Source organism: Zootoca vivipara, chromosome 6, assembly GCF_965207765.1.
Source record: "Zootoca vivipara chromosome 6, rZooViv2.hap1.1, whole genome shotgun sequence".
In the NCBI taxonomy this organism is placed as follows: domain Eukaryota; kingdom Metazoa; phylum Chordata; class Lepidosauria; order Squamata; family Lacertidae; genus Zootoca; species Zootoca vivipara.
Genome location: NC_142589.1, coordinates 85,136,742 through 85,150,162, shown reverse-complemented (window position 1 = coordinate 85,150,162; position 13,421 = coordinate 85,136,742). Strand labels below are relative to the sequence as shown.

At 50.6% G+C, this 13,421-nt stretch overlaps 1 protein-coding gene across 1 annotated transcript; it reads left to right on the top strand.

Annotated features, from left to right (window-relative positions):
• Window positions 1-1,070: 1,070 nt before the first annotated feature.
• HAPLN4 (hyaluronan and proteoglycan link protein 4) lies at window positions 1,071-11,659 on the top strand. Its single transcript, XM_088672909.1, has 4 exons — window positions 1,071-1,301; window positions 2,435-2,797; window positions 7,111-7,413; window positions 10,343-11,659. Exons 1-4 carry the CDS (start codon window positions 1,190-1,192, stop codon window positions 10,690-10,692), a joined length of 1,128 nt encoding a protein of 375 aa, XP_088529035.1. The 5' UTR covers window positions 1,071-1,189; the 3' UTR covers window positions 10,693-11,659.
• The last annotated feature ends 1,762 nt before the right edge of the window (window positions 11,660-13,421 follow it).

The window sequence follows — 13,421 nt, the reverse complement described above, 5'->3', positions numbered from 1 at the left end:
GGCTAGAGCATGGTGCTGATAACACCAAGGTTGCAGGTTCAATCCCCATATGGGACAGCGACATATTCCTGCATGACCCTCAGGGTCTCTTTCAACTCTACAATTCTATGATCTATAGGTGTCTGTGGAGGGGATATATTGACTGAAAATGTCTAGCAAACCACTTTGGTAGTAGAGGGCATTCAGCAAGCAAGCCCACATGAGAGTGATGTGAGATTGAGGATTGGAGTGGTCATTTTGTGATATTATGGCAGTGGACAAAGCTGTATTGTAACTTTGAATAAATGTTACTTTATTAAAAGGATAGTAATTTTAAGAAAACCTCCTCCCTAGGGTCCCAGGGTGGGTTCTGGCAATGTTAAAAGCAATTTTTTAAACTTAACAGCCACAAAAAGGTGACATCTAATAAAAATAACAAGAGCATCTAGTGAAAAGGAACAAATGTTCGTAAAACTGCTTATATTATATTTAGATTTCCAATCTTTCAGTGTTATAAATCTATGCTAATGGGCAGCGGCTCTCTGGGAGATGCTGCAGATTGAAGCTTGGACGTCCTGCAAGCAAGGAGGGACTCTGCATGCTTCTGAATAAAGGGCTGACTGGGGGGGGGCTTGCCTTACCTAGTGCCCAACCCTGGGAGCCATCTAGAATCATGGAGTTGGAAGGAACCTCAAGGGTCATCTAGTCCAACCCCCTGCAATGCAGGATGCCAGACTCTTTTATTCTCTCAAGGCTGCCTCCGAAAACTCCGGCAGTCTCTTGCCAGCCCAGGGGTGGATCTGCTATGAAAGTAATGAAGTTTAAGCTTCAGGGCTCCTAATCCCAGAGGGGGGGCCCCAAAAGCAACTTATAACTATAAAGCATCGGAACTTTGTTTGCACGCCAGTGACTTTGACATGTGAGATCATCCAGTCCAGCAATTTTAATCGAAATCTGAGATGTAGTCGTTAATGTTTTTCACAAAAATTGTGCTGATCTGTCTTGGACCAACCCCGCTGAAGAAGGCGAGACTGGTTGCCCAAACCTCATTGCCAAGGGGCCCCCATGACACTTCAGGCTTCAGAGGCCCCACAAATGTAGGTCCGCCAGTGTTCCAGCCCAAAGCTCAACCGCCTTGTTTGCGGACTCCAGAGTTGGTTCTACAAGCCCAGGCTCCTTGCCCATCATCCGTCTCTTCTTTCCTCTACAGATGTTCCCTGCGAGGGCTGTGTCCGGCACCTGCCTCCACCTGGCCATCTTCATCCTCTGCTTCCAGCTCGCGGCCCCTCAAAAAGGACGGAAGAAAGTTGTGCATGTCTCAGGTGCGTGGCACATACGTGATTCGGAATGAGCTCCCCGGCGGATTCATGCAATAGGCTCCAAAGCACTTCGGCCTTGTACAGTTAACCCCAGTTCAGCAGTTGCCAAAGCAGTACCTGGGGGCACAGGGGTGCCCTTGAGGTCTTCCTCTGGTGCCCACGGAAACCTCCACACACACTTCCTTGTTTGTAAAGCAGTGAAGGCGGTTACCCTACTCTCCCTCGAAAAGGACATAGAGTTGAAGGGGATAGTGATCTCTCTGGGCTTTTCAGGGCTCAGTCTGGGGAGAAGGACCTAGCTCCATAAATTGACATATTTGCCCACCCCTAACCGGGATCAGCTAACCTTGGATAGCTCAGTTGGGTAGATTGTGGTGCTGATAATGCCGAGGTTGCAGGTTCGATCCCCTTTTGGGACAGCTGCATATTCCTGCATTGCAGGGGGTTGGACTAGATGATCCTCAGGGTCCCTTCCAACTTGACGATCCTATGATTCTAACCCAGACTTTTTATTTTGCCTGCCAATCATGGGGCTTGTGGAGTACAGTCATGCCTTGGTTCTCGAACGCCTTGGTACTTGTACGTTTTGGCTCCCGAATGCCAAAAACTCGGAAGCAAGTGTTCCGCTTTTCGAAAACGAACATCCACTTGAGGGCAGGAAGCTCCTGCAGCCAATTGGAAGCCGTGCCTTGATTTTCGAACATTTTCGGAAGTCGAACGAACTTCCGGAACGAATTAGGTTTGAGAAACAAGGTACGACCGTATTCCTGTTCTGTTTAGCTGCAATTCCCATCTCTGCAATTCTATGACTTGCTGTTTTTAAAACATCTATTGTCACTACCATGTATTATTTCATGGCAAGATGTGTTTGACTAACCTGCAGAAAACTGGGGCAGAAATTCTGAAAACAAGCGGACGATTTGTAAACGATTAAGTGCGTTAATCATATTTTTATTGATTCATTACTGCTTTTTCTTAAGAAAAGGGGAGGGTCCCAAATCTATTTAAAATCCCACATATTAACCCAGTTCCGGTATGATGCAGCTCACAGCGCCATCTTGCATCCACCTGTCCTGGGTTCGAAACGCGGGATGCTTAAAAACCCCCAACGAAACCCTTCTCTTTTCTGCTTGCAGAGGATGACAGTGGTGCCGTCGTGGTGCAGACAGCGCCGGGGAAGGTGGTCACCCATCGGGGCGGCACCATCATCCTGCCCTGTCGCTTCCACTACGATGTCTCGGCCCACGACCCTGACGAGATCCGCCTGAAGTGGACCAAGCTGGTGGAGCCCATGGCCTTTGAGGATGTCTTTGTGGCGATGGGCGTGGAGCGCAGGGCTTTCGGGAGCTACAGGGGCCGCACGGCGCTGCAGGAGGACGGCTCTGGGGACGCCTCCCTCATCATCCGGAACGTGACCCTCCAGGACTACGGGCGCTACGAATGTGAGGTGACCAATGAGCTGGAGGACGATGCAGGGGTGGTGAACCTGGACTTGGAAGGTGAGGGGAGGTGGGTGGGTTGGGGTGGTGCCCACCGGCCAGGTCTCCACAACCTCCTGTAAGAGGAAACTGTTGTGTTGTTTAGTTGTTTAGTCGTGTCCGCCTCTTCGTGACCCCATGGACCATAGCACGCCAGGCACTCCTGTCTTGCACTGCCTCCCGCAGTTTGGTCAAACTCATGTTCGTAGCTTCGAGAACACTGTCCAACCATCTTGTCCTCTGTCGTCCCCTTCTCCTTGTGCCCTCAATCTTTCCCAACATCAGGGTCTTTTCCAGGGAGTCTTCTCTTCTCATGAGGTGGCCAAAGTATTGGAGCCTCAGCTTCAGGATCTGTCCTTCCAGTGAGCACTCAGGGCTGATTTCCTTCAGAATGGATAGGTTTGATCTTCTTGCAGTCCATGGGACTCTCAAGAGTCTCCTCCAGCACCATAATTCAAAAGCATCAATTCTTTGGCGATCAGCCTTCTTTATGGTCCAGCTCTCACTTCCATACATCACTACTGGGAAAACCATAGCTTTAACTATACGGACCTTTGTAGGCAAGTTGATGTCTCTGCTTTTTAAGATGCTGTCTAGGTTTGTCATTGCTTTTCTCCCAAAAAGCAGGCGTCTTTAATTTCGTGACTGCTGTCACCATCTGCAGTGATCAAGGAGCCCAAGAAAGTAAAATCTCTCACTGCCTCCTATTCTTCCCTTCTATTTGCCAGGAGGTGATGGGACCAGTGGACATGATCTTGGTTTTTTTGATGTTGAGCTTCAGACCAAGAGGAAACTAGTGGGAGATAATAAAATCCTAGATTGTAGAGCTGGAAGGGACCCTGAGGGGTCCTCTAGTCCAGCCCCCTGCAATTCAGGAATTTCAGCTAAAGCATCCCTGACAGATGATAGTCCAACCTCTGCTTAAAAACCTCCAAGGAAGGAGAGTCCACAACCTCCCGAGGGAAACCGTTCCACTGCCAAACAGCTCTTAACACCAGAAAGTTCCTCCTGATGTTGAGTCGGAATCTCTTTTCTTGTAACTTGCAGTCATTGCTTCGAGCCCTACTCTCCAGAGCAGGAGAAAACAAGCTCGTTGCCTCTTTCATGTGACAATCCTTCAGATATTGGAAGATGGCTATCACATCTCCTCTTAGTCTCCTCTTTTCCAGCTCCTTCAACCATTCCTCATCAGGCTTGGTTTCCAGACCCTTGATCATCTTGGTCGCCCTCTTCGGCACACCTTCCTGCTTGTCAACAGCCTTCTTAAATTGTGGCGCCCAGAATTGGACACAGGACTCCAGGTGTGGTCTGACCAGGGCAGAATAGAGTGGTACCATTACTTCCCTTGATCTGGACACTAGACTTCTGTTGAACAGCATTAGCTGTTTTTGCTGCTGCATCACCCTGCCAAGACCCCCCCAGATCCTTGCCACAGGTACCGCTAGTAAGTCAGGTGTCCCCCATCTTATATTTGTGTATCTCTTGCGTGAAAGTGGTGTGGGAATGCCTCTCCTAAGTTGGCATCATTCCTGTCCTGCATCAGCATGGCCAGGGAATGCCTCTTCTATGAGGTAACAGCCTGATCCAGCAAGACTCAGAATCACAGAACTGTAGATTCGGAGGGGGTCATGAGGATCATCTAGTCCAACCCCCTGCAATGCATTGGCACTATCAACATCATCCTCTAACCAAATGAGCTATCTAGGCTGACTCTTCTTGCACTCTCACAGGAGGTAAGAATGGATCCTCCTTGTCCGCAGGCAGTCTACCTCCTTGGAGGGTGTGGCGGGGTGAGGGGAGCAGCTGCTGCCTTTACCCCTCCTCCTTATCATAGAATCGTAGAGTTTGGAAGAGACCACAAGGGCCATCCAGTCCAACCCCCTGCCAAGCAGGAAACACCATCAAAGCATTCTTGACATATGCCTGTCAAGCCTCTGCTTAAAGACCTCCAAAGGAGGAGACTCCACCACACTCCTTGGTAGCAAATTCCACTGCCGAACAGCTCTTACTGTCAGGAAGTTCTTTCTAATGTTTAGGTGGAATCTTCTTTCTTGTAGTTAGAATCCATTGCTCTGTGTCCGCTTCTCTGGAGCAGCAGAAAACAACCTTTCTCCCTCCTCTATATGACATCCTTTTATATATTTGAACATGGCTATTGTATCACCCCTTAACCTTCTCTTCTCCAGGCTAAACATACCCAGCTCCCTAAGCCGATCCTCATAAGGCATCGTTTCCAAGCCTTTGACCATTTTGGTTTCCCTCTTCTGGACACGTTCCAGTTTGTCAGTATCCTTCTTGAACTGTGGTGCCCAGAACTGGATACAGTACTCCAGGTGAGGTCTGACCAGAGCAGAATACAGTGGTACTATTACTTCCCTTGATCTAGATGCTATACTCCTATTGATGCAGCCCAGAATTGCATTGGCTTTTTTAGCTGCTGCATCACACTGTTGACTTGTGTCAAGTTTGTGGTCTACCAAGACTCCTAGATCCTTTTCACATGTACTGCTCTCACATGTACTTATCGATTTCCTGGAGGCCCCCGCCTGACCACTGTCAGAGGCAGGATACTGGGGAGGCTGGAACATCTCTGAAATTCTCACCTATCCACATTTCCCTCCTTCCAGCCAGAAAGAGTGGGGGAGCCCCTCCAAAAGGAGAGTCTCTTTCCTGTTACGGATCTTCATAGCCAAATAAGTTGGAAGTGTGTGAGAGCAAGAGAGAGAGAGAGAGAGAGAGAGAGAGAGAGAGAGAGAGAGAGAAGAAAGAAAGAAAGAAAGAAAGAAAGAAAGAAAGAAAGAAAGCTGTAATACTACAATACCCTCGATGCTGTAATTCACCCCACCTCGCGGCAGCAAAAGCAACCCAATTCTCTCTCTTGTTGGGATGTTTTACGAATCCGCCAGCTGCTATCATTCTTCCTGGTTTTTATTAGCTTCTGACACCGAAACCTGCAGCGACAATGAAAGTCAATAAAAGCAGCATTAAAGCACCCCAGAGACTCTCAAACAGGGGAGGTGGAGGGAAGAGGAGAAAGAAATCAAGGGGAGGAAGACAGGACCCTCAGTGAGGGTGTGAGCTGCAAACAGAAAGTGGGGGGTGGGGGGCTATTAGCTGTCTTTCATCATGCATTCCTGTGGGGTTGGGGTACCTTTTAAACCTGAGGGCCACATTTTCTCCTTGAGGATCCTCTGGGGCAACATCTCATAGCAGTAGGCAGGGCCGGAGGCAAAAGTGGTTGGAGCAACTGGTCTCAGTTAGTTAATCACTGAATATCTATTTGTCTTGCAAAAATGGGGTTTCCACAGGCTTGGTAGAGTGGCAGGCGTAATGAGCAGAGCAGCTCATTCCCTTTCGCCCTCCTCCATGGAAATTGGTTGCCAATAATCCCCATCTCCCCACAGACATCTATGCCCCCTCCACTCCTGGTCCTCCGCCCCCCCCCCCCAAGTAATCTGTGCTTGTGCCTGCATGCAACAAACCTCTCCTCTGCCCTTTTCATGCCTCTCCTAGTCCTGGGAGACAAGCAGGGAGGGGATCTTGTTGCAGCAGGAGGGGGAGACGCCTGTGCCTCTTCACCATCTCTGCCTCTTGGCCTCCCTCCTCTCCTGCTGCAGATTCTGTACTCAGAGCCGTCTTTCCCATTGGGCTTACTGGTGCGTTGTGCCAGGGCGCAGGCCTCTCAGGGGCCCCCCAGTGAGTGGGGGAGCTGCGCTGCTTTGCCAGCGGCCTCCCCTTTCCCTGCACGCCCGCCAGCTGCGCCCTGTCAACCATATGGCTGGCAGACGTGCAGCTTCCTTCCCAAGCCCCTGCGGGAGGAGAGCGATCCCCGCGTAGGCTTGTGGAAAGGTCGACAACTCTGGGAAACTGGGGTGGGGTGGGGAGGCGCCAGAGAGATCTTTGCACCATGGCGCCGGATATGCTTAAGATGACCCTGTCTGTACTTCTCTGCTACAGACTCAGAAATGTAAAGTTCCTTCCTATTTCAGCATGCTATACTTCTGTTGATGCAGCCTAGAATAGCATTTGCTTTTTTTGCTGCTGCATCACCCTGTGGGCTCATGTTCAGCTTGTGGTCCACCAAGACCCAGAGATCCTTTTCACATGTCCTTCTAGTAAGCCAATACCATTCCCTCCTGGGAGTGGGAAATGCCTCTCCTTTGATCAGGGAGGGGGAACCAGCATGCTTCAGCAGTCAGGGTGATGATGGGAGCCGGAGTCTAAGAATGCCTGGAAGGCCTTGATCTGCTCTAGAGGGCTGTTCCTCCTCCTCCTCCTCCTCCTCCTCCTCCTCCTCCTCCTCCTCCTCCTCCTCCTCCTCTGCTTCTCTTTAGGGGTGATCTTCCCTTACCATCCCCGCCTGGGGCGCTACAGCCTGAACTTCCACGACGCCCAGCAGGCGTGCCTGGAGCAGGATGGGATCCTGGCTTCCTACGACCAGCTCCACGAAGCCTGGCTTGAGGGAATGGATTGGTGCAACGCTGGCTGGCTGCAGGACGGCTCAGTACAGTACCCCATCTCCAAGCCACGGGACGAGTGTGGGCGGAAGGAGACCCCCGTCGGGGTGCGCAATTACGGCTACCGCCACAAAGACGACGAGCGTTACGACGCCTTCTGCTTCACTTCGAATCTGAACGGTAAGGGGGCGCCCAGTGTGTATACATTTTCAGTGGCTGTCCAAAGTTCTAGAACCATAGAATCACAGAACGGTAGAGTCGGAGGGGCCCCAAGGGTCATCTTCTAGCCCAACCCCCTGTGATGCAGGAATTGCAGCTAAAGGATCCCTGCTTAGCTGCCCATGCAAACTCTGCTTAAAACTCCCCCCGTGATCATTCGTCCCACTGTCAAAGAACTCTTCCTGTCTAGCGTCAGGAGGGGGGGGACGCACACATTTCCCCTGTCTGCTTTCTTCGAACCATGTATCCTATATAATATTGTGCAAGTGTCTCTGCGTCCAGATTCCCTGTGTCCCTGTGTCCGCACTACTGCGCATGTGCCCCACCGACACAGGGATTGGGCGCAGAGACTTGATGCACACACACATGCGCGCACTCTCCCTCCCCACCCCTCAGCCTACCGTTTCCCTCGCAGTCCTCCTGGCCAGCTGGGCTCAACGGAGTGCCCCGACGAAGCGGCGGCCGTGGGAGGGGCCAATCGGCCCCCCCACGCGCCGCCGCCGCTGAAAAAGGCTGAGTGCTCTAGCGCCCGTTTATTAAACGGGCTGAATGACACTAGTCATTTTATAAACTTCTAGGATTCATCGCTCCTCGCACCCCTCCGAAAAAAACCTCAGAGCAACATTTAACCGATTGCTGGCCTTTTCCGCGTCCCCAGAGGACTAGGCAAGGAGGCAGTAATTCAGCTCTGGGTGATTGATGAGCCTGTGGGGGTTTGTCCAAAGGCGTAAATTACTCTTTGCTGGGAGGGTCTGCGGGGGGGGGTTGGCAGGAGGGGGGGCTTCATTTGTGTAATCAGGGGCAGGATAAATAGCCCTGGATCAACTCGGAAATGGAGTGCCTCTTGCTGCCTCATCCATCTTCCTGAAGGCAGGTGTTTAATTCTCTCATTGGACTTGGCAGCATAAAAATGGAAGGTTTTTTTTCTGAGGGGAAGAGTCAAGATACATCCCACACATGTGTGTGGGATCTAGGCAGCAAACCCTGATAGCTCAGCTGGTAGAGCATGAGATAATAATAATAATAATAATAATAATAATAATAATAATAATAATAATTTATTTATACCCTGCCCTCCCCAGTCAAAACCGGGCTCAGGGCGGCTAACACCAATAAAATTACAATAAGACATAAAAGAAAAGAAAACAATTAATTAAAATACAGATTAAAATACAATATTAAAATTTAAAATGCAGCCTCATTTTAAGTAGTCCATAAATCCAAACCATGAGGGAGGAAAACACAGGGGTCAGACTAAGTCCAACCCAAAGGCCAGGCGGAACAGCTCTGTCTTGCAGGCCCTGCAGAAAGATGACAAATCCCGCAGGGCCCTGGTCTCCTGTGAATGAGTGTTCCACCAAGTTGGGGCCAATTCTGAAAAGGCCCTGGCGCTCATTGAGACCAATCTAGCCACCTTATGGCTTGGGATCTCCAGAATATTGTTGTCTGTGGACCTTAAGGTCCTCCGCAGGGCATACCAGGGGAGGCGGTCCCGTAGGTACGAGGGTCCCAATCTCAGGTCATGGGTTCGAGCCCCACATGGGGCAAAAGTTTCCCGCATTGCAGGGAGTTGGGCCAGATGACCCCCGGGGTCCCTTCCAACTCTAGGATTGGTGGGCACTAAGGTTTTTCTCCTGCTCATTGTTGGCCTCCATCCGCTTGGAGACACACTGGAGTGCACCTCCGGGGGGGGGGGTGAAGTCAAAAAGCGCTGCTTTGCAGCACTGAAATGAGCTCTTTCTGCTCTGCCAGGAAAGTGAGAACACCTGCTAAATCTGAGCTCCAGGCTACATTTTAAGCTAGGCTTAAGTACAGTATGTCTTTGTCACTGAATTACCATTTTTAGCCTGCCTGATGCAAGTTGCTGTTTCAGTTACTCTCTGACAATTATTCCAAGTGAGTAAATGCTCTTTCTTTCTTTCTTTTTAACCTTTTGAAAGACAGTTTGTGTGATTATTGTTTTAAGGAGGACAAAAGGGGGAAATACCAGGAGAATCCAGTCTGCCTTAAAGTTAAAAGAAAGGAGATTCCGACTAAATATAGGGGGGGGGGACTTTCTGATAGTAAGAGCTGTTTGACTGTGGAATGTTCTCCCTCGGGAGGTTATTGCCTCTCCTTCCTTGGAAGTTTTTAAGCAGCGGTTGGGTGGTCATCTGTCAGGGATGCTTTAGCTGAGATTCGTGCATTGGACTAGAGGACCCTTGGAGGTCCCTTGCAACTCTTTGATCCTGAATTACTTAATCTAAAAGGCTAATTTTAAGTAATCCAAGTAGATTTAGTAGATTACTAGATCTACTAAACTAGATCTAAATAGATTTGGATTAAGTAACTTTAAATAATTCTAAAATTAGGGACTTAGGGAGCTGGGTATGTTTAGCCTGGAGAAGAGAAGGTTAAGGGGTGATATGATAGCCATGTTCAAATATATGAAAGAATGTCATATGGAGGAGGGAGAAAGATTGTTTTCTGCTGCTCCAGAGAAGCGGACATGGAGCAATGGATTCAAACTTCAAGAAAGAAGATTCCACCTAAACATTAGGAAGAACTTCCTGACAGTAAGAGCTGTTCAGCAGTGGAATTTGCTGCCAAGGAGTGTGGTGGAGTCTTCTTCTTTGGAGGTCTTTAAGCAGAGGCTTGACAGGCATATGTCAAGAATGCTTTGATGGTGTTTCCTGCTTGGCAGGGGGTTGGACTGGATGGCCCTTGTGGTCTCTTCCAACTCTATGATTCTATGAAAATGCACTCTGTGAACTCACAGACGCGAGGAAGGATAATATCCAATCAATATATCCTCTGCTGGCATCTATTCGCATCCCAACACCACTCAGCTCGAGAATCGCTGCTCTAACCACTGCACCACATTGCCTCTTCCCCCTCTTCTGCCTCCCAGGCAAAGTCTACTTCCTCAAGACCTACCGCAAGCTGAGCTTCCCGGAAGCCGTCCAGGCGTGCAAGAAGAACGGAGGCACCGTGGCCAAAGTCGGCCAGCTCTACGCTGCCTGGAAGATCCAGCTCTTGGACAAGTGTGAGGCTGGGTGGGTGGGCGACGGCAGCATCCGCTACCCCATCGTCAACCCGAGAACCCGCTGCGGGGGCCACGAGCCTGGCGTCCGCAACCTGGGCTTCCCCGACAAGAAATACAAGCTCTTTGGCGTCTATTGCTACAGAAGTGCTAGCAGTGGGGGGTCCAAGAAGGCTGCTAAGGAGGGAGCAGGCAAGTGGAAACCTTTGCAGGTATAAAGAAGGTCGGCTTTGAACGGATACGAATCCTTGCATCTCCCTCCATCTTCCAGCCTCGAGGGACTGGTAGGGTTTGTCCTTGACCTTCCTTTGGAGAAGGAAACAGGTCCGCTGTGAAACATGCATTTGCTGGTCGAAGAGTCCCGGAAAACCAGAAGAGGAGGACCGTTCCAGATCCAGCTGATTCTTTGCGGACTTCCAGAAAGCCTGGGAGTCCAAGTTGCACCCAGCTTCTCACAAACCATGACTTGCGATGTGCCCCCCCCCTGCTCTGCTTGAGCCTTCTTTTCCAAGAAGCCCTGGCTGTTTGCAATTTGCTATTATATTAACGCTTCAGATATAGCTTTTACAAGGTGGGGGTGGGGGTGGGGGTCTCCCCTGCCTTTTGCAAAGAGAAGAGGCACACAGGGAATTGTCGCCACTGAGCATTCAGCAGCCACCTGTCGTGAGGGATCTGCTCCCCCCCCCTTATAAACTGCAAAACGAAGACTAATATTTCTTCTTTTATGCATGGTATTTGGGAGCGCCACAGTTAATTGGACAGCATTGCATTGCACTGAAGGGCATTGCAGTCGCGCTGAGCTGATTTTCTCTCTTCATCCTGCAACCTGGAAGGGGGGAAGGCACACACCCCATTACCATTTCTGCTCTCCGTGCTCCTCCAGAGGTCATTTTGCCCAGACAACCAAATCCTACAAGTTTCTGTTGTCGTCTAGAAAACTGGAAGAGCATGTTCATCAATGTGTGGCTCATTGGGAGAGACTGTAGGCTCCTTGGAGCACAGCTCCTATCATTTTGGTTTTTTAAATCTATTATAGGGGGTTGGACTAGATGACTCTTTGGGGGTCCCTTCTAACTCTACAGTTCTACACTTTATTGTCCTTTTGGCTTACGTTTACTCTGCGTAAGGCATTGTATACATGGATAACACTGTATGCCTGTTAATAAACTTCTGCAGGGTGGTGTCAATTCTGTGTTCTCGGCTCTCACCTGCGACTCCTAGAAGCTGCCAGCATGTGACAGCGGCCACAATCCCAGGAAACAACTCTGACTGGCCAGCTGAACCAGGTGAAGGGAGCTGATGGGTCTCAAACCCTCAGTGAGTCAGGGGCTTCCCCTGCATGTGAATTGGCTCTGCCAGATGAAGCAGACAAGACCAAGACGGGGTCCAAAGGTCCAGCGGTTTTTGCACGGGCAGTTAATGGAAGTGAGGGGCCGGTGGGGAACCTTGTCTTCCATCTAGGAGAAGAAAATCTCTGGTCCTAAATTTATCCACCCAGAGGTGGAGGCTGAAGCAGGGAAGGAGTCATTGTGGCTAGAAGCCATTGATAAGCCTAAAGGTAAAGGTAAAGGTACCCCTGACCATTAGGTCCAGTCATGACCGGCTCTGGGGTTGCGGCGCTCATCTCGCTTTACTGGCCAAGGGAGCTGGCCGACAGCTTCCAGGTCAGGCATCCCCAAACTTCGGCCCTCCAAATGTTTTGGACTACAATTCCCATCATCCCTGACCACTGGTCCTGTTAGCTAGGGATCATGGGAGTTGTAGGCCAAAACATCTGGAGGGCCGCAGTTTGGGGATGCCTGTTCCAGGTCATCTGGCCAGCATGACAAAAGCCACTTCTGGCGCACCAGAGCTGCACACGGAAACGCCGTTTACCTTCCCTATTTATCTACTTGCACTTTGACGTGCTTTCGAACTGCTAGGTTGGCAGGAGAAGGGACCGAGCAACAGGAGCTCACCCCGTTGCGGGGATTCGAACCGCCGACCTTCAGATCAGCAAGCCCTAGGCTCTGTGGTTTAACCCACAGCGCCACTTACCCTCCATGAATTTGCCTAGCCCTCTCTTCATGCCAGGCTGGTCGCCATCCTTGCCTCCTGCAGAGGTCAGTCCCACCATTTAACTCTGCCCTGCAAGTTAAACATTAGTTCTCTTTACCCTCCCAGTTTCATTGGACGTCCACAAGTCCCAGAGGCTGGGTGTCACGGATGGGCTGGATGGAGTAATGGCGGGAGGCACCAGCTGAGGAGCCACTAAGGGAAGACGGCTCAGAGCTTGGGGGACTGATGGTGAGACGACAAGGAGTGGTCAGAGGGAGGAGAGGGAGACCACCAAGAAATGGAGGTTTCAGAAGCTGAAGGGGTAACAGGGCTTAGTGAGTGGGGAGAATCTGTGGCAGAGGGAAGTCCAGACTCAGAAGCTGAAGCAGGAGAGAAGGGCGTCCAGCTGCTGAAGAAGCCAGGAAGTCTCCCCCTCCTGCTGCAACCAGCTCCCCTCCCTGCTTGTCTCCCAGAACCAGGAGAGGCATGAAAAGGGTGGAGGAGAGGTTGGCAATATACTGTATCAGGCTTCCTCAACCTCGGCCCTCCAGGTGTTTTGAGACTACAATTCCCATCATCCCTGATCACTGGTTCTGCTAGCTAGGGATCATGGGAGTTGTAGGCCAAAAACATCTGGAGGGCCGAGGTTGAGGAAGCCTGGCATATATTGTGGGGAAGAACTACAGCTCTGCATGCCAGGCTTTTGGGAAAGGGACAGATGGTCACAGAGAGAGCACCCAGTTTGCACCCAGAGTCCCCAGTGGCATCTCCAGGTAAGGCAGGGAGGGAGACTCGCACCTGAAACCCCAGAGAGCTGCTGCCAGTCCGTGTGGAGGACAACCCCAAGCCAAATGCACCATCCGTCTGACTCGATGTGTTTCCTATGCATCCTGCTATCTTGAAATTTCAG

Bases quoted from the DNA above. Each gene is read 5' to 3' on its own strand.
- HAPLN4 (XM_088672909.1), top strand. From the start codon at position 1,190: ATGTTCCCTGCGAGGGCTGTGTCCGGCACCTGCCTCCACCTGGCCATC. The intron at 2,798-7,110 runs GTGAGGGGAGGT...GCTTCTCTTTAG, and splicing joins GGTGAACCTGGACTTGGAAG to GGGTGATCTTCCCTTACCAT. The intron at 7,414-10,342 runs GTAAGGGGGCGC...TCTGCCTCCCAG, and splicing joins CTTCACTTCGAATCTGAACG to GCAAAGTCTACTTCCTCAAG.